The sequence below is a fragment of the Ambystoma mexicanum genome, chromosome 10, assembly GCF_040938575.1.
Source record: "Ambystoma mexicanum isolate Mex_15411 chromosome 10, UKY_AmexF1_1, whole genome shotgun sequence".
In the NCBI taxonomy this organism is placed as follows: Eukaryota; Metazoa; Chordata; class Amphibia; order Caudata; family Ambystomatidae; genus Ambystoma; species Ambystoma mexicanum.
In genome coordinates this window covers 1,197,410,161-1,197,431,012 of record NC_090932.1, presented here as the reverse complement: position 1 = coordinate 1,197,431,012, position 20,852 = coordinate 1,197,410,161, and the positions used below count along the sequence as shown (strand labels likewise).

General features: G+C 47.2%; 1 protein-coding gene across 4 annotated transcripts in view; it reads left to right on the top strand.

The window, feature by feature from the left end:
- Nucleotides 1-20,852, top strand: part of SUDS3 (SDS3 homolog, SIN3A corepressor complex component) — a 400,693-nt gene that overhangs the window by 225,784 nt on the left and 154,057 nt on the right. For all 4 annotated transcript variants that reach the window (XM_069619180.1, XM_069619179.1, XM_069619181.1 and 1 more), the window contains one exon: nucleotides 19,723-19,744. In XM_069619180.1, coding sequence (XP_069475281.1) covers nucleotides 19,723-19,744 — 22 coding nt within the window. The remainder of the gene's footprint in view (nucleotides 1-19,722; nucleotides 19,745-20,852) is intronic.

The following is a 20,852-nucleotide window of genomic DNA, read 5'->3' as shown; positions in this document are numbered from 1 at the left end:
CTCCCCAGTCCTTTGTCTTATGCCTTGCTTGAATGGGGCAAATCCCAGTTGGGGCCAGGCTGTCCTGATTGGACAACCAGACCGCCCCTTCTTGTAAAATGCGGCGAGAGAATGCAGAGGTTGTGTTTCTAATTACTGATAAATACTGTGAACCTGGAAGCTGAAGACATGTCGACCTCTAGAACTTAAACCGAAGAGGATGACAAAGGAAAAGTGGCGGAGACGATTTCCAGTAGCCCCTCCTTCCAATCGACCTGGGGCCTCCGAAAACGACGACCCCGACCCAGAGCCTGGTGTGACCAACTAGACTCAAGAAGACCTGCGTTTTGAGCCATCCCACGGTTTGCTGCAACCTTGCGTTGTTGCAATACCATGGGACGTTGAGCCATTGTGTGGTGCACGGTCTTCTGAATTCTGAATCGCGCTGAAACTGCGTGGGCATCCTGGTGGATCTCCAGAGACACAAATCGAGTCAGAAAGGTCCCCTCACTAGAGTGCTCAGCCTTTAAAACAACGAGAATTCAACTGCGATTTTCTGTCTTTTTCTGTGCTCATTGAAAAGGTGCCAAATCCGCAGAACCACATTCAGCGGTGAGGTTGTTTTCTGTGATGGGGAGGCCTCTCATCCAGTGCACCCAGTCCCACTGCTAGAATCCTGCTAGGTTGTCTTCTGCGAAGCCCCTGGACCCTCTTCTAACTCTAAAGTAAAGTACTCGCCTGTTTGCCCAGTTTTCCTAAGGAACTCTGACTTTTGCTACTAAAGAACCTATTCTGACACTGCCTGTTGGTCACTAGTCCTAGTAACCCCCTTTCAGCCACTGAGAGCACTCATGCTCCAAGAATAAAGGAAAGATCTTTAAGGGATTGGGCTATCTGCCTAGAAAAGAAAATAAGTGTTTAAAAGTTACTTACCTGTAAAGAGCTGGTTGGTAACTTTAATTCTAAGAGTGAACAGTTCTTACTGATATTGAATGTGTGATGCACTGTTCTTAAAAGCATGGTTAACCTCTTTTCTTCCTTAGCAACTGTTTTGCCAATAGAAATTACATGTGAAGGGATTTTAGTCTCCTGTGATTAGGTTGTGCCTCTTCCCAAAAGTAAAGTGTTGATATCACCAGATTAGTCCTTTGAGGATAATTGTATGAGTGTCCCCCAACTGGGTCTTGCTTCCCCTGACTTGCTGCTAGCCTGTTCAGAATAGGTCTGTATTAGGTTGTTGCCTACCTAGAATAACTTTGAGTCATTCAGTAAAGTGTGACATTGGGTTTTTACTTTCCCCTTCATTGTGAGGTTAAAAAAGTATGTGGGTTTTACTTACCTGGTGTTAGCTGTGTGCCATCCAAACTAAGTTACAAGAGTTACTGCTTACCTCAATCTGGGGTTCACTGATTTCAAAAGCACCTGTAATTGTATATTACATTCTTGGGTTTTACTCCCCTACTATAACTGTGTTATGACAAATGTAGTCATAGGTTTTTACTACACCTAGAAGAAGTGTTCCACTATTCACCAAGAGTATATTGTCCAGTTGACTGATTAAGTGATTTGTACTGAGAATCATTAGTCATCCGGAAGGGTCTACTGCCCTTGCATTACTGAATGTAATTGTAAAAAGTAACCATTGGTTTTTACTCCCTAAGAATAGGCTTGACCTATACTGAATGTGTATGAAAAGGTTTCGACTCCCCTAGAACTATTGTTCGGTATTTCAAATAAGGTCTATTCTTGGGTCTGTGTACTTTCAAGTATAGTGTTGTGTTTTTATATTGTGATTTCATGTAATGTGTTAGTACTTACTTAACCCCTAGATTTATCTGGGCCTACCTGTATAAATCCTTTATTTTTTACAATACTAAGTGTTTCAGTGTTTCTTCAGATCATTTGTATTACATTTCTTTTGTACTGATTCTACAGCCCTCTCTCCCCCCTAAGATAAGCCTGACTGCTGTGTGTACGCTACCATGAACTCAGGTGGTACAGCTTTATACTAAGAGTGGAGACTTTTACTGCCTCAGTTGAATGGTTTTACTATGCCCTTAGTTGGACTTCAGAAAAACTGTCCTAACACACCTGTACAAGACCTAGTACAGTATCCTACAGCTATCCTTTTTTGTGATGCAGATTTAGCTATATATGATTGGTTACTTTAACTGTTTTTCAACTTTGCGAGCCACAACTGTATCAGACTAGCAGCACTGAGACTTGTCTGGGAACTGATGGTCATGGCTGCTTACTCTCTCAATATGTGAGTCTGCTGTATCAAAACCAAATACAGCTGGTTTTGTGAATGGGTAATTTGAACCCTTCGGGAATCCACACTCGAGCGAGCCTGGGAAGTAGCCTGCAAAGGTATATATGTGGCAGCCCATGTTATTGAATAGCCACTAAAGGTTTTAAGGGATGGACCTTCCCAATTTGAACGTTTGGGGATGCAACATGAAGAGGCAGGAGAACTGAACACAATGGGAGCAGTGGTACTAAGAGCCTGTTGGTACAAAACCTGCAAGTATTTTGACTTCTGAACTGTTTTCCTTCTATCTGAATGAGGGGAGCCTTTTCCCCCTCATTTATTCTCATTTGCTCTGACTTTTTGAACTCTGTTCTGTGTTTTATCTTTACTATGGCGGCTGCTTTCCTCCACATCTATTTAAAGGCATCTGTGTTTAAACTTTTGCAGCACACAGCACTGTATGTGCAGTGTTGCTGGGAAACCGTTGGGTTCTCCTTTGAGATTTTTTCCTTATCCTTACTAACTACAGTTCTTAAGGATAGATGGATACTTTGTATCCTTCCCAAAACGTTATAATATCAGAGGTTTGCACACACCACCTTATGTGAACTGCTAAGGGAATACCTATCATCACCCTTCTCTTTGCTCCAGTGACTTTCTAGTCACAGAGACAACCCTATAGTTATGGCTCGTGGCAGTGGATGTATTCTACCAACGATTGTGCTATTTTGTACAGCTGACTGTACAGTGTCTTTGGTTATGCACAATAGGGTCACCTATATTCTAACATGGTGGCTCCTTAACTTTTTCGCCATTTTTATCATGGTTGTCCTTTGTTAGCCCTTCTACCATTCTGGGAGGGGGAGGTCTGTGTGTTTTGCCTTTGGCAGGAAACCTTGGGAGTCCCGTCTAGGCTCCAGTGTGCCGGGCAGGCAGGAAGTGGAGGGGGAGTTTTTCACTCCCTTGCCCTTTGCCAGAATGCTTGAAGGGAACCAATTCTCCCTGGGGGGGGCTGGCTGTCCTGATTGGACAGCCACCCGCCTCTTTCTGTAAAATGCCGAGCGAGTTTGCATTGGAGTGTGTGGGAAAACCGAATAAAAGGTAAGGTTCCTGAGGTGAAGGACAAGTCGTCCACTGGAACAGAAGAATCGAAGATGAAGATTACCAGACATGCATGCGGACTCCTCCAATCACTGTGAAGTGACCACTGCTGTCCTCACCCTGTTTTCTAATTTCCCTTTGTCTGGTGGGACTAACCAGCCCTGAGACGAACTACAAATTGAGCCATCTCCCGAGGTGCTGTGCCTCACCGGAGCTGCATACCCCGAATACCAGGAGACACCTCCAACCCATTTGCAGTGCAATGTCTTTGCGAGGCGGAATCCGTCCAGAACTTTGAGCGCCAGTTGGACCTCTAGAGGCATCATCCTGCTCATCTAAGTCCCCTCACCAAAGTGCAGGATGTCAGAAGCGAAGAAGATTGCCTGGGCGAATACGGTCCTTTGTTGGTGCTGAGAAAAAGGCGCCAAAACTGCAGACCAACCAAGGAGACTGAAGAAATCCATGCCAAGGGTCCTATCTCAAGATTGTTGCTGAGACATCCCATTCAGAGTCCTTCCTTTTATCACCAGACTGAGGAATCAGGAGACCGGGTCTGTCGCTGTTGCACAGAGTAGAATCCAGCTACATTAATGTCTTCTAATCCAAGGTACTGTGAGGTGAAAGTTATAACTTGCCTTGAACCGGAATGTCGATAAAGTGTGACTGGAGTGCTTGAAGCGGTGCCCAGGGTGTCCACCCTACCTCTGACCTAAGCTTTCCAGCTAACTTTGTTTTATATCCTCAAGTAATCTTATCCTAGAGACAAAGTATCCTGTGGAACTGTTGCTATTCTGCCACTTTGTAAGACTTTGGCTCCACTCCTACACTGAATTATTCAGATCTTTAGGGATTGGACTTTGAAAGCGTTAGAAGCTGTGAAAAGTGTCTCTAGAACATCAAGCGCTGCTGCTGTGTGTATAACCAACCTCTTTTCTTCCTAAAGTCTTTATCTTATGTAGTTTTGCTAACTAAGTACAATTACCGTATATCTGTGAAGTAATGGGAGTTTGCGGTAGTACTGATAATACAGAAGAACTGTCATTGGTGTCAAACCATGTAACCGTTGTAAGCACGAGTAACTGCTATTGAAGTAATCGCCTTAGAAAAGTATTTTAAAAGTTTAAAATTTGTATGTGCGTTGGTTGGTGAAAAATGCATTTATCTACTTTCCTTGTGTAAATAACAAAAGCATATATATATATTTTTTTAAGTATTTTGTATTAGTTTTACAACATTTAACTTGTAACAATCCCATCCCCCTCCTCCCTCCGGGAAGTGCCGTGTATAAGTCTTTGTTAAACAAGGTCTCTTCTATTCTTCTTAATTAAACATGTCCAATATCTTTGTTGTGTGGACACCACTGCTGCATGTAGTCGCTTTGGCGGTATTCCAAGGTCTCGCCCCAATCGTCTCTTCATTTTTGGTTGGCCCCCTATAAGTTGTACGTGTTATGCTCCATTGTTGTGTGACCATACTCTCCTTATCCAGTCGAGTGCCAGGGGTGGGTGCTTCTGTTTCTGTTTTTGGGCTATCTCTAGCCACGTGCCTATCAATAGACACACAAAGTTTTGTTTTTGCGTTTTGGTGAGTTTTGCCTTTAGGGTCCCATAGCCCACACAGCCATACTTCTTCTCCTGGGTTCCCCACACCTGGAAACATTAATTGTAAATGTCCCTTCACCTCTGCCCAGTACTTCTGTAGATTCGGACAGTCCCACCAAAAGTGTCTCCATTCCCCTTCCCCTCCACACTCCCACCATTTATTTGTGGAGTCTCGATAGATTGTATGGAGCCTTTCTGGAGTATAATGCCATTGAAGGAGAATTTTCATCCACATTTCTCTTGTCGGTATCACCTTTGTGAGTTTGGGTATTATCCCCCATATGTATGCCCATCTCTCTTTGGGGATCGTTTTTCCCAGGGTCTTCTCCCATCTTTTAATATGTAGCCATTTAATTTCTTCTAGTGAGGTGTTTATGAACTTGTATGTGTTTGACACAAAGTTTCTTGTTCCAGTATGTGTCATTATGTACGTGTCAAAAGGAGTTAACTCCCTTGTTGCAGCTTTTATAAATTCTGGGCATATCTAACCAATGGTATAATAGTTCGTATTTGTATCTGTTCTTGGAGTTCAGATTTAGCAATGCCGTACAGTCTTCAAATGATCTTATCTGCTGCACCTGATACATGTCCACGACCATTTTACATCTTGCTTCTTCCCATTTCTGAAATGCCCCTTTGTCCAGCCCTGGATTTTTTAATATAAGCATAAAGGGTGCTGGGTCCTTTGTTAGTGTACCTTTCTGTGTAGCCTTATCCCTGATTTCTAGCAACGCTGATTTGTACATTGGGGTGTCTGTATTTCCTCCCCAGCCAAAGCAAGTGTCTGGTGGGTGTTGCCACGGCTCTATCTTGTGCAGCCCACAGCTTCTGTGAGTTGTCTGGTATCCATTATTTCAGCACCCATAGTTGGGCCGCTTCAGAATATTTCTTGAAGTGTGGTTGGGCGCAGCCACCTTCCTTCCTTGGGGTGGTAAGAACTGCACTCTATACCCTCTGGGTTTTCCCCTGCCATATGTAAGTCAAGTTAACTTTCGATAGGGATTTGAAGACAGCCGGTGGGATTCTAATCGGTATAGCTTGGAATAAATATAAGAGTTTTGGTAGAATGGTCATTTTGATGGCCTTTATCCTCCCCCCACCATGTTATCTACAAGGGGTTCCATCTCAACACGTCCCGCTTGATCTGTTGTGGGAGTTGGGGGTAGTTATGAGAGTATAGATCTTGTATTTTACCTGTCAAGGTGATCCCCAGATATTTGACCAGTCATCTTTACCTTCAGGTGCAAATCGGATGCTACTGTGTGACTTTGCGTGTAATTGCCCACCAGTATCAGAACTTCTGACTTATGTGTATTGATTTTTCGGCCTGCCAAGGAGCCAAATGTTTCAATCTCCTGCATGAGAGACGAGAGAGACTCTTCCGGTTCCCCCAGAGTCAGCGGCATGTCATCTGCATAAGTTGTGATTTTTATGGGTGCGGCCTGCCATATCTATGCCTTTTATTTTCTGATTGTTCCTAATCCGTGCCAGTAGTGGTTCTAAAAATATAGCATATAGTAGGAGGGACAGAGAGCACCCTTGTTTTGTTCCCCTCTCAATTTGAATTTTATTGGAGAGGCTTCCATTCACTGCTACACGTATAGAAGGGGAATCGTAGTTTGCCTTCACCATATTTAGAAAAGTCTCCCCTAACCCCTTTTTGTTTAATATGTGAAAGAGGAGTGTCCATGCTACACGATCGAATGCTTTTTCTGCGTCCAGGACCAGAACTATAGCTGGTGAGTGTTATACCTATTTTTTACAACAGGTAGAGGACCCCCCCTAATGTCGTGTGCTTGCCTTTCCGGGACAAATCCCAGATTGGGTCTGGTGGATCAGTTTCAAAAGTACCCATGTAAGCCTGGTGGCTACGGCCTTGGTGTATGTTAGGGAGAATTCTCATTCTATGGCTAATTTCCCTTACCTAGCGAGTCCCTCAGCAGCTTTGCTGGATTTCTGGAGTTTATATTTTCCACTTGGTGAGAGTGTGAGCTTTTCCCCCACTCTTCCCTGTGTTTTGCCATGCGTATTTCATCTGTTTTTGTGATTGTGGACTCTGGAGTACACCACTTCAGTAGCCCCACACTTGTGTGTTACACAGCACCTTCAGTTCAGTGACACAGGGTTGTCGTTTTACACTTCCACAACTCCATTTCTGGGGCTGACTACTGTCCCCCAGAAAAGGGTAAAATTGCCATTAACTTTACATAGTCATTTAACCACAGATCCAGTACACCCCATCTTATACGGAGTATTGGAAAGGGTTAATTCTTAGCCTTTTTTATCTGTACCTCTTGGAGCATTGTTTTGCTCCCTTAACATTAAGACTTGGCTGGTGGCAGTGGTATCTATCCTAATTTTCCTACCGCGATTATAATGCATAACGTGGTATTGTTTTAGGCTATTTTAGTAGCCTCGAACTTTAAACCCGCTAGCCCAAATACTTTTTATTTCGGTTCTGGTTGGGTTTAATCGCCATTTCTTTTTGTTAACATCCTTCTTGGGTCTTTCTTTGCACGGCAAGCCAGGTTTGCCTCCTTTGTTCGGCGACCTTTGGCGGGCTTCTGACCAGAAGCCCTCCTTTGGCGTCTGGATGTCTAGGTGGGCTGAATGTGAGGGAGGGTTGTAGTCACCCCCTGCACAGGGTCTCCTTGCAGACCCAAGTCGCACTTTGTATTGATTGGCTGAGGTGGTTGTCCAGTCTGGACAACCCCCCTGCTGAGTGATTGACAGCCAGGCTGTGTGAATGGGGGATTTTGGCATAAAATGCCGGACTCTTGAGCTAGAAGGCAGAGTCGCCTCTGGAACTACAAGGAACCAAAGAGAAGCGGAGAAGATGGCTGCTGCAACTCCGAGTCCCGGTGAAGCCCTGCTGCAGTCCTCAGCCATCTACCCCTTCAACAACTAAGAGAAGATTCAGTCCGGAGTCGTCTTCCCTTGAGCCTGGTGGGATCAACCAGCTTGTCTTTTCTTCAGTCGGAGAATCCTCTCCTGGGTCGAAATCACTGTTGTGCTTTAGTGGTCCAGATAGCCATCAGAAGAGCACTCTCCTGATTTAAAGGAGAACACCTTTTATTCATCGTTGTCTTTCTCGCTGCTGCTGGCCTCATCCCTGGGTAGTGCAGATCGCTCCAGACGTCGTCCTTCTTGTCCCTACAACTGAAACCGCAGGAACCGTGAGTCTGCAGGAACTACCAGGAACAACTGCCGTGGCACCAGCTTTTCTCCAACGGAATAAGGTACTGTGCATACTTGGTCTTTCTCTCCGTCTGACCAGCTGGAATCGGGGTGAACCCTTTTCCTCCATGAAGATTTGTTCTCTCTTCCCTCCTTCTTATAACTTTTCCTTCCATTTGACAATCTTTACGAACTCTTGGCATCTCGAATCTCGAACTGTTCAACGTGTGATCCTCGGCAACTGAGCATCTGCTCCATTGACACTGGCGCAGGCCTATTGACTTTAATCTGTATCTTTGAACTGACCCTCAAGTCTCCTTGCCTTGAAAAAGTATTGCCTTTTGATTTTTATTCACTTTTCCCTTGTTTTAAATTCTTAAGTACAAAGTGTGTTTTAGCTTCGTGAGCATTTCTATCCGCGGGTACGCGTTAGTATCATAACACGGTCTGTCAAATCCTAATGTACTTTCCTTGAATTTACTGGCACAAGTGGAATTGGTTGTGTGGTGTATTGTACGTGTAGTTTCAAATCTATAGAAGTGAAGTGTTTTGTAACAGATGGTTTAAAAATAAATGTGCTTATATTTTTTTACCTGAAACCTTGAGTCAGTGTTTGCTTGAGTCACAGTGATTGTGGTTCCTTTGTGTAATCTCTGCTACTGCTCATATACTCTTGAGATAAGCCTGGCTGCTCCGCTTTTGCTACGACTTTAACATAGTAGTACAGGCTTGTACCAAAGGTGAACTTGTATTACCACTTGTAGTCTTAATTGTGTGTAGTGGTCCCTAAGGGCACTGCACAAGATTCTGCCCAACAGTGTATAACTTTGCGTCTTGGTTTATCAAGGCTATCGGTCGGTATGAGTTTGGGAGTTGAGTCTTTCCCGTTTGTGGATTGCCAGCATCTTTGCCTCATTCATAGATTGGGTGATACTACCTGTACCTTTTGAAGGAGTTAAATAATTCTGTTCTGGCTGGGGTTAGTATGTCTGTATGTTCTGAAAAATTGTGCGGTATATCTGTCTGGGTCCGGGGCCTTATTCCTAGGGAGATCTCTAATTGCTTTGCAGACTTCTTCCTGTGTAATATCTTTGTCTAGTATTTGCCTTTCTAGTTATGATAATACCGTAAGCTTTACCCCCTCTATATATGTTTTTTGTTGTGACTCATCTGGTTGGTCCGATGAGTAGAGGCGCTGATAAAATTGTTCAAATATGTTCCCAATCTCTGCCGTTTGTGTCTTCCTCTGCCCTTTGTCATCCTGCAGCGCCTTTACTGATCGATCCTGTTTTTTTCCTTTAAGTTGCCTGGCCAATAGTATATCTGCCTTATTTGCCTTTATATAGTACCAATGTTTCAACCGGAGCAGGTGTCGCTCTGCTTTTTTTGTGCGCAGAGAGTCCAATTGGTCTTGGATGTGTCTCAAGGCTTTTTGTAACTTGGAAGTGTGTTTTCGCATTATTTCGGCTTGGATTTTGCTTATGTTTGCCTCTGTTTTTCCTATATGGGCATTCTGTTTCTCTCTTTTGGGTCTTTAGTGCGAATAGGTGTCCCCTCGTGACCGCCTTCAGAGCTTCCCATTCTTTCGATATTTCTGGGAGGTTATTAAATGATAGGTATTCGACGATATTTTCCCGGAGGGTGTTCCCGAACACTGGATCCTAGACTATTTCCTCTGGGAAACGCCAGTTCCACAGCCCTGAGACGTTTGGGGTCAGCACCATCTCGCCCACAAGGTGGCATGGTCAGATAATGAGATGCAGCCCGTCTCTGACTTCGGTATTTACCCCAGGATACCTGTCGAGGCCCAGAGGTAGTCTATCCTGTACATTGAGCCGTGGACGTGCAAGAAGTATGTGAAGCCTTGTTGATTGGTATTAATGTGCCTCCAGACATCTTCTAATGCTAGGTTGGACATTTTCTGTTTTAAGGCTGTCGATGGGGTCCCTTGGCCCTGCTGTCTATGACCCGATCTGTCGAGTGTGGGGTCCCAGGCAATATTCAAATACCCTCCTAGCACTATCTCTCCCGTGGTTAAGCTTTCTAATTTATCTATGGTGTCTTTGAGGAATCCCTCCTGACCCGTATTGGGAGCGTATAGAGCCGCTAACGTAAGGGGGGGGGGGGTATCCTTCTATTGTCGTGTTCACAAATGGATATCTCCCCTGTTTATCCACCTCTGGGTGGAGTAACTGTATGTTTAGGGAGTCTCGAGCTGCGATCAGGACCCCTGCTTTTTTCCCTTGTGCGTTAGCCTGTAGTATCTGATTATACCCTTTCAGCCGTACTTTGTTCTTGTCTTATCCCTGACACTGGGCCTCTGCCTTCCACTCGGGAGCGCATTTGTCTCCCCACGCTGTGTTAAACTTTGTCTCGCTGCCTTTCACTGGCCAGGGTAGAAGGTTTGATTCCTCTTAAGCTTGGGGAGGCAGGGGGTCGCCGGGATCTTTTGTATCTGCGTTTATAGGGCTTCCTGATTGTCCTTTCTCATCTGGACGTTGTGAGGTACTTAGCCTGCGATCCGTTTTGCAGGGTGTGTTGCTGCGAACTCTTGGGCGGGGTAATTGCGATTTTATATTTTGTCAGCTTGTTTGGGAAGAAATATGAGGTATTTATGTTGCCCCACTGTCTCGTGGGTGTTGATGATTCATCCTTGGAAGTTCGCACCCGCAGTTCGTGTAGGTCCCAAGGCTGGAATCCTCCCTCTTCGCAAGTGCTACGGGGGTAGGGGATGCTGGAAGATTGTAACCAGAATTATCCTTGTGCTCCCGGTGACCCGGGGGACCGTTACTTATGAGGGGGGCATTGGGGAGATCCGCGTCCACTCTCGTGTTGGGCCCCTCGCTTCCCCGGTGGTGGGAGGAAGGGGGTACTGATTTATCCGTGCCCTTCCTGGTCCGTACCTCTGGGCGGGTCTTCCGCCTCCCCTCCCCCTGCGTGTACGTCCGTGTATGCCTCCGTTTCCCTCTCTGAGGCTTCTCCCCTTATCCGCTCCCCCTGGATGGCATACCTTGTGGGGTTAAAGTCGTGCGCCGATCTGGCCCATTGCACAGCCTCCGTGTGCTGCTTCTCTCCGGTGTGATACCTCTTCGGGTGTCCGCTACTGTACTCCCAAGATGGGGTCGCAGGGCCTCCTCTCCCGCGCCTCGGCTTTCCGGGGCCTAGACTGCCAGAGCTTTGCCCCCGAGTGAGCCCCCACAGGCTGAGCGTACTCGGTCTTTGTCGGGCGATGCTTCTCGGCGGGGATGGTTCCAGGATGTGTACACCTTTCACCAGCTCTTCTTGTGGGGCACGCCGGGGTTCCGAGTGCCCGCAATCTGCTTCCGGTGGCTGTGGGATCCTCCTCTCGGTCGTTTTTTGGAGCTCTGAGAGACGCGCTCTCCTCGGTACACAAGTCCTGCTCTGATCCTAATGTTCTCCGTCCTGCTTCGTTTCTGGTGAGCGTTTTCCTCGCTTTATTGTGTGCCTTTATTTTTGTGGCCTGGAGGGAAGGACGGAGCGACACTTGGGCACGTCCTCTCCGGATCGCCACCATCTTGGAATCCCAAATGCATATTTTTAATATAACATTTATTGTGTAAGAGTTTCTTTGGACTATTGTACTTACTGGGTTCAGTGTACTTACCTACAGCTCAAATCTTCCTCCTGTGAGAAGTGTGGCTGCTCTGCCATTCTACCAAGACCCTTTGGGTAATACAGACTTATACTAAGAGTTGGGGGATCTGTATGCCAAGGGATAGTGTATGAAGTCTTACCTACAACTGTACATGTTCAGTGATAACCAGTTACCTCTTGGTTCTGTAGTCTCAACGGCAGAGGAAAATGGGCGGAACTGATGTCATGGGGTGCTTTTCCTCAATATGTACTAGGCCTAATAACCTGTTTGACGTATGGCCCATAGAGGCTTCAAGCACAGCTGTGCTGCCCCGTGGTGGTGGAAAGTTTATGAAAAACAGCTGCATTGGAGATAGATTATCATAGATCAGGATTCAGTTGGGGTTTGGGGGTGGGCGCATCCTTGAGATGGAACATTTCCGAGAGATAAGTAGTTTGTTCTTCTTTGCTAACCCATCGTGATGTGGGAGAGTCATAACCCACCCTTTGCCTACCAAAACTCTCATGAAAACCTGCTCATGGTTATTAGCCATTCAAGATACAATGACCAGATTTTGGGCCTCATCACAAATTTGGCAGCAATGCGGTGCACTTTCTGCCAAGCGGAAATAGCATTACTGCCAAGTCATGTGGTGGTATAAGTGCTGCATCACAACGCGCCCCACTACGGCGGTAACACTATTAGCACCCAGCGGGAACTGCGCTGAAATAAAGGTTACTGCCATAATATCGTGGCGAATAGCGCTACCACTGCCATCCCTTGCGCTATTATCGCTGGCGGAAATTGCGTCTTCACCGGAACGGGAATCATTGAGGCAGCCATTTTGAAAAACACAATCCATCAAATATCTCCACTTCCTGCAGCCATTGGGACCTGGAAGCAAGCCAGAATGTCTCCAGAGAGGATCGGAGACAAAGTCGCTGAAAAAAATCATAGGAAACCTAGGTTTAGTGAGGGGTAGCTAGTGGTACTCACTGATGAGGTTGTTACTCACAGTGATGAGCTACATGGCATCAGGTAACCCAAAACCTCAGCACAGGACAGTCATCTGGCATTCCATCAGCCAGAAAGTGACAGCTGTGGTCAGCACACCCTGTGACGGGGAGGACTGTCGTAAACAATGGAACGACCCCCGGATCAAGGTGCGTGGACTGCTGTCCCAACACAGTCCGTAGTGCCTGACGACTGGAGGAGGAACTGTGGAGCCACTGGTCCTCACCGCCTAGGAGGAAAAGTTCAGCATAGTGCTGTATATGGAGGGAATAGAGGGAGTCGGAGGTGGGTGCCAGGAGACATCAGATGAGTCAACCCCCAGCACAAGTGCATATACAAATGACAGTCTAGCATAAGATGCCCCAGTGGATTGGGACATATGTCAGCAGGCCCAGAAGCTGGGCAGGCCAATCTGGCTGTAGTGACTGGGTTCAACATCGGCCATCCTCCACAGAAGTTATGTGGCTGGGCACCAAGGGCACTCCTGTGTGTTACAGCAGGGGAAAGTGTCCTATCAAAGTGCCATGCACACCACACCCCTGCTGGTGCACCCTGTGCCAACCGGATTGTGGTACGTGTGCAACCACAACACCATGCAGCAGTCACACCAGCATGTTGTGGTCCCAGTTGGCCTGCCCCATGTTGGCATGGCAGACAAGACACAGGGAAGTACATGTCCCCATACACCAACCTGGTATCTCAGCTAGCCAATCACTGCCCCATCGAGCCATGCCAGTGCTATGGAGTAAGCCACCACCCCCACAAGCTCAGTGCCACCCGGGGAGGGGATGTGGTGGCTTGAAGGACCACAAACATGCATGCCAAACATCAGCTGCCCCTGCATGGACACCCTGCCCTCCCCACACACAGGCCAAAGACCAACTGGCCATGTGTCAAAGTTAGGCAAGATTGTATACAGTACCCTTTGGGTGCACTACAATAACTTTGACCTCCTGGCAATAGGGACTCAACCTTTTGGTATAAGTCTGAACTACACAGGTTGGTAGTGTGGCTGAGCAGCCAGGCTTATCTCAGGAGGGGTCAATGTGAGCAGTAATGTTGTGACAGAGTTTCACAGTACAGTTATCCAAATAAACACTTAAACTCAAGGTTTCTTGATAAAACAAGTATTAATTTATTTCAGTTAGTTGTATAAGCCTTCTTCAGAAGGGAGCAATATATGTAACAATTAAAATGCACTTCAAAACACACTCTTAGTTTCTCTAAATCAGATGAGACCCATTGGGGATGGCACACACTTCCTAAACCCTCAGATGACTTAAATAGCTTGGACACTGTGGACATTGATTTATCACTGGTACATTTAGAGCAATACTGAGTTTGGTGGAAAAGATAGAATAGAGGAATAAAACAAAGGTTGGCAAATCAATCCTAAACGGGTAAGTACTTTTAAAGCCTTCCAATGTTCAGTAAATTAACCATTTCCTAGGGAAAGGATAAAGCACAGAGTCAGAGGAGTGAAAAATCACTCGGGGAGCCAGGATAGCCAATGTTAATTGCACAATGTCAAGGGGAGCTGAAGAACTTCTTTGCAGGTAGGTAAAAAGTCTTGCATGATGTTTTTAAAAATGTTTGTAGAAAATAGAATACTTGAATGACCACAAGCTGGGAGGCTTGTGAGTGGCAAAGCTTTAGCAACTCCGCACGAGGTTTGTCACGGGAGGATAGTTCAGCGTCTTTGGAAGCAAGACGACACAATGCAACACAGGTTCAATCCCTGGGCCCGTGCTTGGAAACCTCTGGGTATTAAGCGCATTATAAATAACCTATCATATCATTATATTAAGAGGTAAGTTCTCTTAGACTTTACATAACCTCTTGTTAGAAGACATGGTTCCAGCTGACTTCCGTTCCTATATAGCTCTGCAAATCCTGTTCCTGGGCCTCAGTCGTGGGGACAAGAGGGAGGGGACGTCTGGGGCTCCTGCTCTGCAATAGGAAGGTCAGCGGCAGCAATGGGCAAACTTCAATTCAGCAGTCCTTCAGTATTTCATTTCCTCACGTCAGACAGCAAATAGCAACACTGCGGTTCTCTGATACCACTTCAGACTTTCCTTGCTTCTGGGGTCCAGCACTCTGTTGAGGTGGCTCATGCTTGGTCAGTCCTGCATCAGGGAAGTCCGGAGGATCTTCCTAGCGCTCCGGTCCGATTTATAAGAAACGCACACAATCTGGTGTTCCTCTCCCTGGCACTTCGGTTCCAGGAGCAGCAATGGCTATACAACCAGCTTCGAGAGGAGGTCCAGACGGGCTTACTTTGGAGTTGATTAGTCCCACTGACTCAATGGGAGAAGTCGCCCTTGCAGGGCTTCTCAAGTGGAGGCGAATTCGGAGCTTCAGCACAGCAGCAGGGCTTCACCGGGCAAACCAACGGTCCAGGAGTTGCAGCTGGCATCTCTTCCAAGTTCTTCGGATTCCTTCGTCCAGTGACCGACTCTGCCTTCCAAGCCAAAAAGCCCTGCCTTTTATGCAGGTTTCTCCCATTCATTCCGACCTACCTGTCAAACACACAGCAGGTGGCTGTCCTTACCGGACAGCCAGCCGGCCAATCACCTTTGGGTGTATTCCTGTAACTAAGGGGATTAAGCATAGGGAGTTTCGGGCACGTCCCTCGCTTCCTGCCCCTCCCAGACATACTGGAGCCAGTGGCGGGCTTCACTTGTGAATACCGCTAAAGGCAAAATGAACAAAGGGACCAAACCTGGTTTGGCACGCAGAGTAAATCTCGAGAAGAACCTTACCATTGGGAAATGGCGAAAAAAGATGACGGGGGCCATTTTGACAAAATGGGCACCCATGGGTGCTTTACTGCAGCTGCGTACGCAGCCCGCTCTAAAAACACATAATGGTAGTAAAAGATAAACCATTGCCACCAGCCATTAGTTGTAGAAAAGGTAACATAAAAATGTTACATGAGAAACTAGACAAAGGGGATACTAAGTAACCCCTCCAGCAACCTATGGTAAGATAGTGTGTGCTGGGTCTAGAAAGTCATTTTCATGTTTCTGCTCTTGGAAACCGTAATTTCACCAAGATAAGGTATTTAAACCTTTGGGAAATTTAAGAGACTTCCCTGTGCCACTGCACTGAAGGTGCTGTGTGACACAATGTAAAGAGGATGCCTTCACTGAGAATAAATCCCATTAAAATTACATGAGATAAAAAGTCCTAAAGTCTGGCAGAAAGAGCTAGGGGTCTCTAAGGTAAAAGGGAATTAACACATTTCTGAGAATTCTACCTAACACTCACACACTCCTTGCTGCCAGCATCCCCATAATGCTGGGCCCACATGCAATCACCCCTGACCAACCATGCCCATCTGCACAAATGTGTGGGGTCCCACGTTGTACCATAGTAAATGTATCTTGCATGCCAACACACCTAGGGGAACCATACCTGCCGACATTTCCTATGTCCTCTACAAGTACTTGCGCATCGCCAGAGGCATCCGAGGGGGTAGGCCCATTGGGGAGTGGTGCATCGAGGCCCTCAAAGTCTGGCACCACCAGCACCACACCGAAAAGGCACAGACAGGCTACCCAAGGCGGATGTCCCACTGTGAGACACTACAACCTACCCGGGCCAGGCCGACGTAGACTCACCAGAACCACTGCACCCACTCCTGCAGCTGGAGGGTCTGACAGAGATGCCACGCCTCCAGGCAAGGTGGCTATGTAAACATAGGGGGACACCAGCCCATTTTCACCACATACAGAAGGGCCACAAACCCCTGGGTGCACTCACCGCCAGCGTTCACCAACATCAGGAAGCCCTCACGACTCCAGTGTGTTCAGTCCCCAGAAAGCCCTCGCCGCCACCGGCGTGCTCAGTCCCCTGAGCCGGACATTGACACACCTCCATATGGCTCCCCTCACACTCACAACAGCCCTCAACCACTGCACAGCACCCCTCCCATACGGCACACACCATCAAGCAGCACAGTGCTGCAGAGGCTGGAGGAGATGGAGGCAATAGGGCACACGCACTCAGAACACCGGCAGGCCATACATGACTGCATACAAGGGGACACCCACAGGATTGTGCGGGCCATTGGCAAGAGACAACTCTACCAAGACATCTCCCAGTACAGCCACCCTGACCCCATATGCCCAGAGGGTCAGGGAGATGACTGAAGGTGTGTCTGCACGGGCAGAGGCCATGCGCCAGAGCAACAAGTTGACACACCGAAAGATCCAGGGCACAGGCTCCATCTCTTGCATCTCTACAACTCTCACAAAGGAGCCTCAGCAAAGCACACTGCATCAGTCCCAGCGCCATCTGCACCCAAGATCATCAGGGGTTGGCGGGGGAGGTGACGGAGGCCACGGTTGTAAATAACATCAAGATACTTATTGCCCTGAGTGGCCATGCTGGGGAGTTGGTGTGGGAGGAGGGAGGGGGGATAGTGTGCTGGGGAGTTGGTGGTGGTGGGAGGAGGGGATAGTTGGGGCACTTCATATTATTAAAAATTTTAAACCTCATCAATGCGAGGACATTCCCGATTGTGTCATTGTCGTGTTTGATTGAGGTGAGTGACACACAGTCGTGCATGGCTTGTTTCATGTGAAATTTTCAGAAGAAATTGTCTGTCCCTTGTGAACCAATCTCCCATCCCTCACGTCATCTCTGTGCATTTACCGTTGCCAGAGGCACTGCATCCTCATCCTCTGGGGATTGTGGTCCACATCTCTTCAGGCAGATACTGTACAGCATGGCACACACAGGCACAATTTTCCCCAATTTCACTGGAGCGTACATCGGGGCTCCACCGGTACAGTCGAGGCAGTGGAAACGTGCCTTCAGGGGGCCGAATGTACGCTCAGTGCACACACAGGTCCTGCTGTGAGCGTGGTTGTAGGCATTTTCCTGTGGTGTTTGTGGATCACGCACAGGGGTCATTAACCAAGGCAGCTGTGGCTATTCAGAGTCAACTGCATGGGGGAGGCACTGGCATTAGTGTAAGGTGTGGGGGTGGCCTTACACAATATCAGGGCAATGGACATCTTGTGCATGCAAAGGGGCCTTCATTTCACGTCATATGTCTATGCATGCTCTGCCACTCATGTCATGCATTGTTTCTGCGTCACATGAAACCCCGTTTCCTTGCATCATATGTTCTGTGAGGTGTCTGTCGGTGACATGTGTAGCTGACATGATCCTTGTCATGTGGCAGTGTATTTCCACTGTGCATGTGGCATGCTGGGTTCCCCATTGTCCCTCCCTGAGCATCTGCTGCTGCCGCCAATGGGTGGGCATTGTGGGCTGGCCGCACATGGGTGCATGGCTGTGGTACTGGCAGGGTGATTGTTATATGAGCGATGTGGCCATTCGTCAGCATTACTCTGGTTAGTGCATGTTGCATTGTGGTACCTGTAGTCCGGTTGGTGTTTACAGTTGCTACTGTATGTGTATGTCAGCTTCTCCATCTAGGTAAGTCGGGCATTTGCAAGCTCCCTGGCCTGGCCTGTGACGTTGGTGTGGGAGGTGGCCAAGTACAGATTTGGCATTCGCTTGTCATGGCATGCTTTGTGTAGTTATTCTTTCCCTGACCCCTTTGAACATGTACTTTGCAGCGCATGCGCGCTGGCATTTCTCCTAACTCACTATCCAGGTCTGTTGTCCTCTGTGCCTCTCCATGTATCCTGGCAGTGTGCTGTTCCGTAGGACCATGTCATTGTGGATGGAACCAGGGCAGCGTGCACCACAGTGGGTCATGTACAAGTTGGGGTGCTTGCAGTTACGATACACTGCTTCATGGACCTGGGGGGGCCACCAACGCAACACAGGTACAGTCCAGGGCAGCGATCACATTTGTAATTTAGGGAACGGCATAGAACTGTGCCTTCATGGCATTGACTTGGGCTGGGGTGGGGCCAGTGAGATGTGGCGTTGCACTTGCTGCAGGAGGGCTTCAAGCACCTGGTCCAACACTGCACAGAATGTGGACTGTGCCATGCCGTGCATCATGGCCAGAGTGCTGGAAGGTGCCAGTTCCAAGGAATTGTATGACAGATACTAGCTTCAGCAGTGGGAGCACAGCTGTCCGAATGTTGATCCTGGTCCCTATGGTCCTGTATTGTGGTGAGCAGCTGTTAGTTTCCCTGTTGAGGTGGCACAGGGTGACCAACAGGCCGACTGTGAGGGTCCAGGGTGAGGGCCTAACCCTGTGGATCAGTGCACGCCTTGCTTGGGCTGTCCTCCTCCTCGCCCCGTGCACTCCATGTGCCCTGGCTTGGTTGTTCTGCCTCTTTGTTCCAGGCTTGGAATGAGCAGCTGCCTGTCCAGCTCACAATGGCTAGTGGCAGCATGGTGTTGGGAACAGTGTTTGGGATAAGGGTGTTCCTTATGTAGACCTCTGGAGTGGATTTTGATCACCTGCGGCTTCATTTTAGGCACATGTGTTCATTTACCTGCAGCTGCAGGTAACTGCGCCGTGTTTTCGGTGGCATTGGTGCTGGTTTTCGCCGCCAATACCGCCGTACATGGACTTGTGATGTGGCTGTGTTTGCGCCTTGTCTGGCCGGCTGCAATAGCGCTGGCTGATTTTACAGTCGGAAGTATTTGCGCCGGCTCAAGATCCGTCAGAGCGGTATTGACACCACCAATTCAGTTACCGACAATTTTAAGGATTACCGCAGGACCTGTGATGAGGCCCTGTGTATGTATCCATGAAAATAAAATATTTGTATATATATCAATATATCAATTTCATGCTGGCACCGGTAAGTATCCCTGGTTATGGTCAATAAACCCTATATGTCTTATGTAGTGACTTACTGCGAAAAATCTGAGTAAACTTATGAGAGGAATATCATTTAAAAAACTTTGGAAAATTAGATGTGGAATATGCAAACATCTTCACACGTAAACAGTTTGAAAATTAAAATAATAAAGTTGTTGATCCTCCCATATAAAACTGCATCTGAGTGTTTTGCTTTTCGGTTATGTAATTGTCACTTTTGTCACCTCCCCATTCTTTACAGGTCAAGTCGCCCAAAAGACCAGGTAAATGTATAGAATGTAAATCATTTTGCAGCATGTTGTTTGCAAATGAGCTTTGCATTAGTAGAATAAGTTATGTTTTGTATTGAAAGGCCAGGAGGAAGTGATCTCCAGTTAGTCTGTTTGAATGCTGTTGCTGTGTTAATTGCAGGGGGGGGGCAAATGAGCAAATACTGTACCATTCCATGTACAGTACATGTTGCCATTTCCTAAGTTTAGTACATTGACAGAATAAGTATGCGTTTTTTGGTTTGCTTGGACCAATACCACCCATGATGCCTTTCGTGTTCATCAGCCTGTCAAGATCCAAGGCTCTTCTCGGACCTACGATGACTGCAGTGAGGTAGCCGAGGAGAGAGTCGGTCCAGGAACACTTCCAAAGGTTCAGCAGGCACAGATCCTCTAGCATGGGTCAGGACTGGTTGTTTCCACCAGTCCAGGGGTCAAAGCACCAACAAAGGCCTTCTTGAGATCAGGACAGTGGAGCGGAGCTTCACTGGGAAAACACTGGAGTTGATGCTGGTCGGCTGTAAGGGTCATTTTCGGGTTGTTTTGGTTCCAACGATGATCTGATGAACATTGCAGGAGCCCTCCTTTTCTCCAATATTCAAACTATGAGCAAACCCACCAATGGTAAAGATCTGAACCATTCAAACAGCAAGGGGTTGTCCAGTCATGGACAACCACTAGTCATATCACATCTGCCCAGCAACAGACTCTGTGGCACCAGAGTTTGTGGCATGGGACTAGACAGCCCCAGCCCCTCGCTTCCCTTGACTCTCATACCATGCCCCTTATCCAGCAAAAGCCACATCTTTCACCAGGAAAGGGATTTCTGTATAAAGCATTTCCTGACCTGAGAAGGCAGGAAGAAGGCCAAGAACATTATGGCCATTGTAAATATCCTTGTGGCATGTCCATCTTAGGGTGTTGGCCAACTTTAGTAGCCATTTGCCATAAAAACAAATGTGCATGAGTAAAATAACACAAAGCTTGTAAAAATATCACAGCCGTCACTAGCTTGTCTTGGGCACAAATGAAACTTAACTAAAAAGCCATTATATAAAAGATATAAGGATACAAAGTATCCAAACTGAATTTCCCTCCTGGG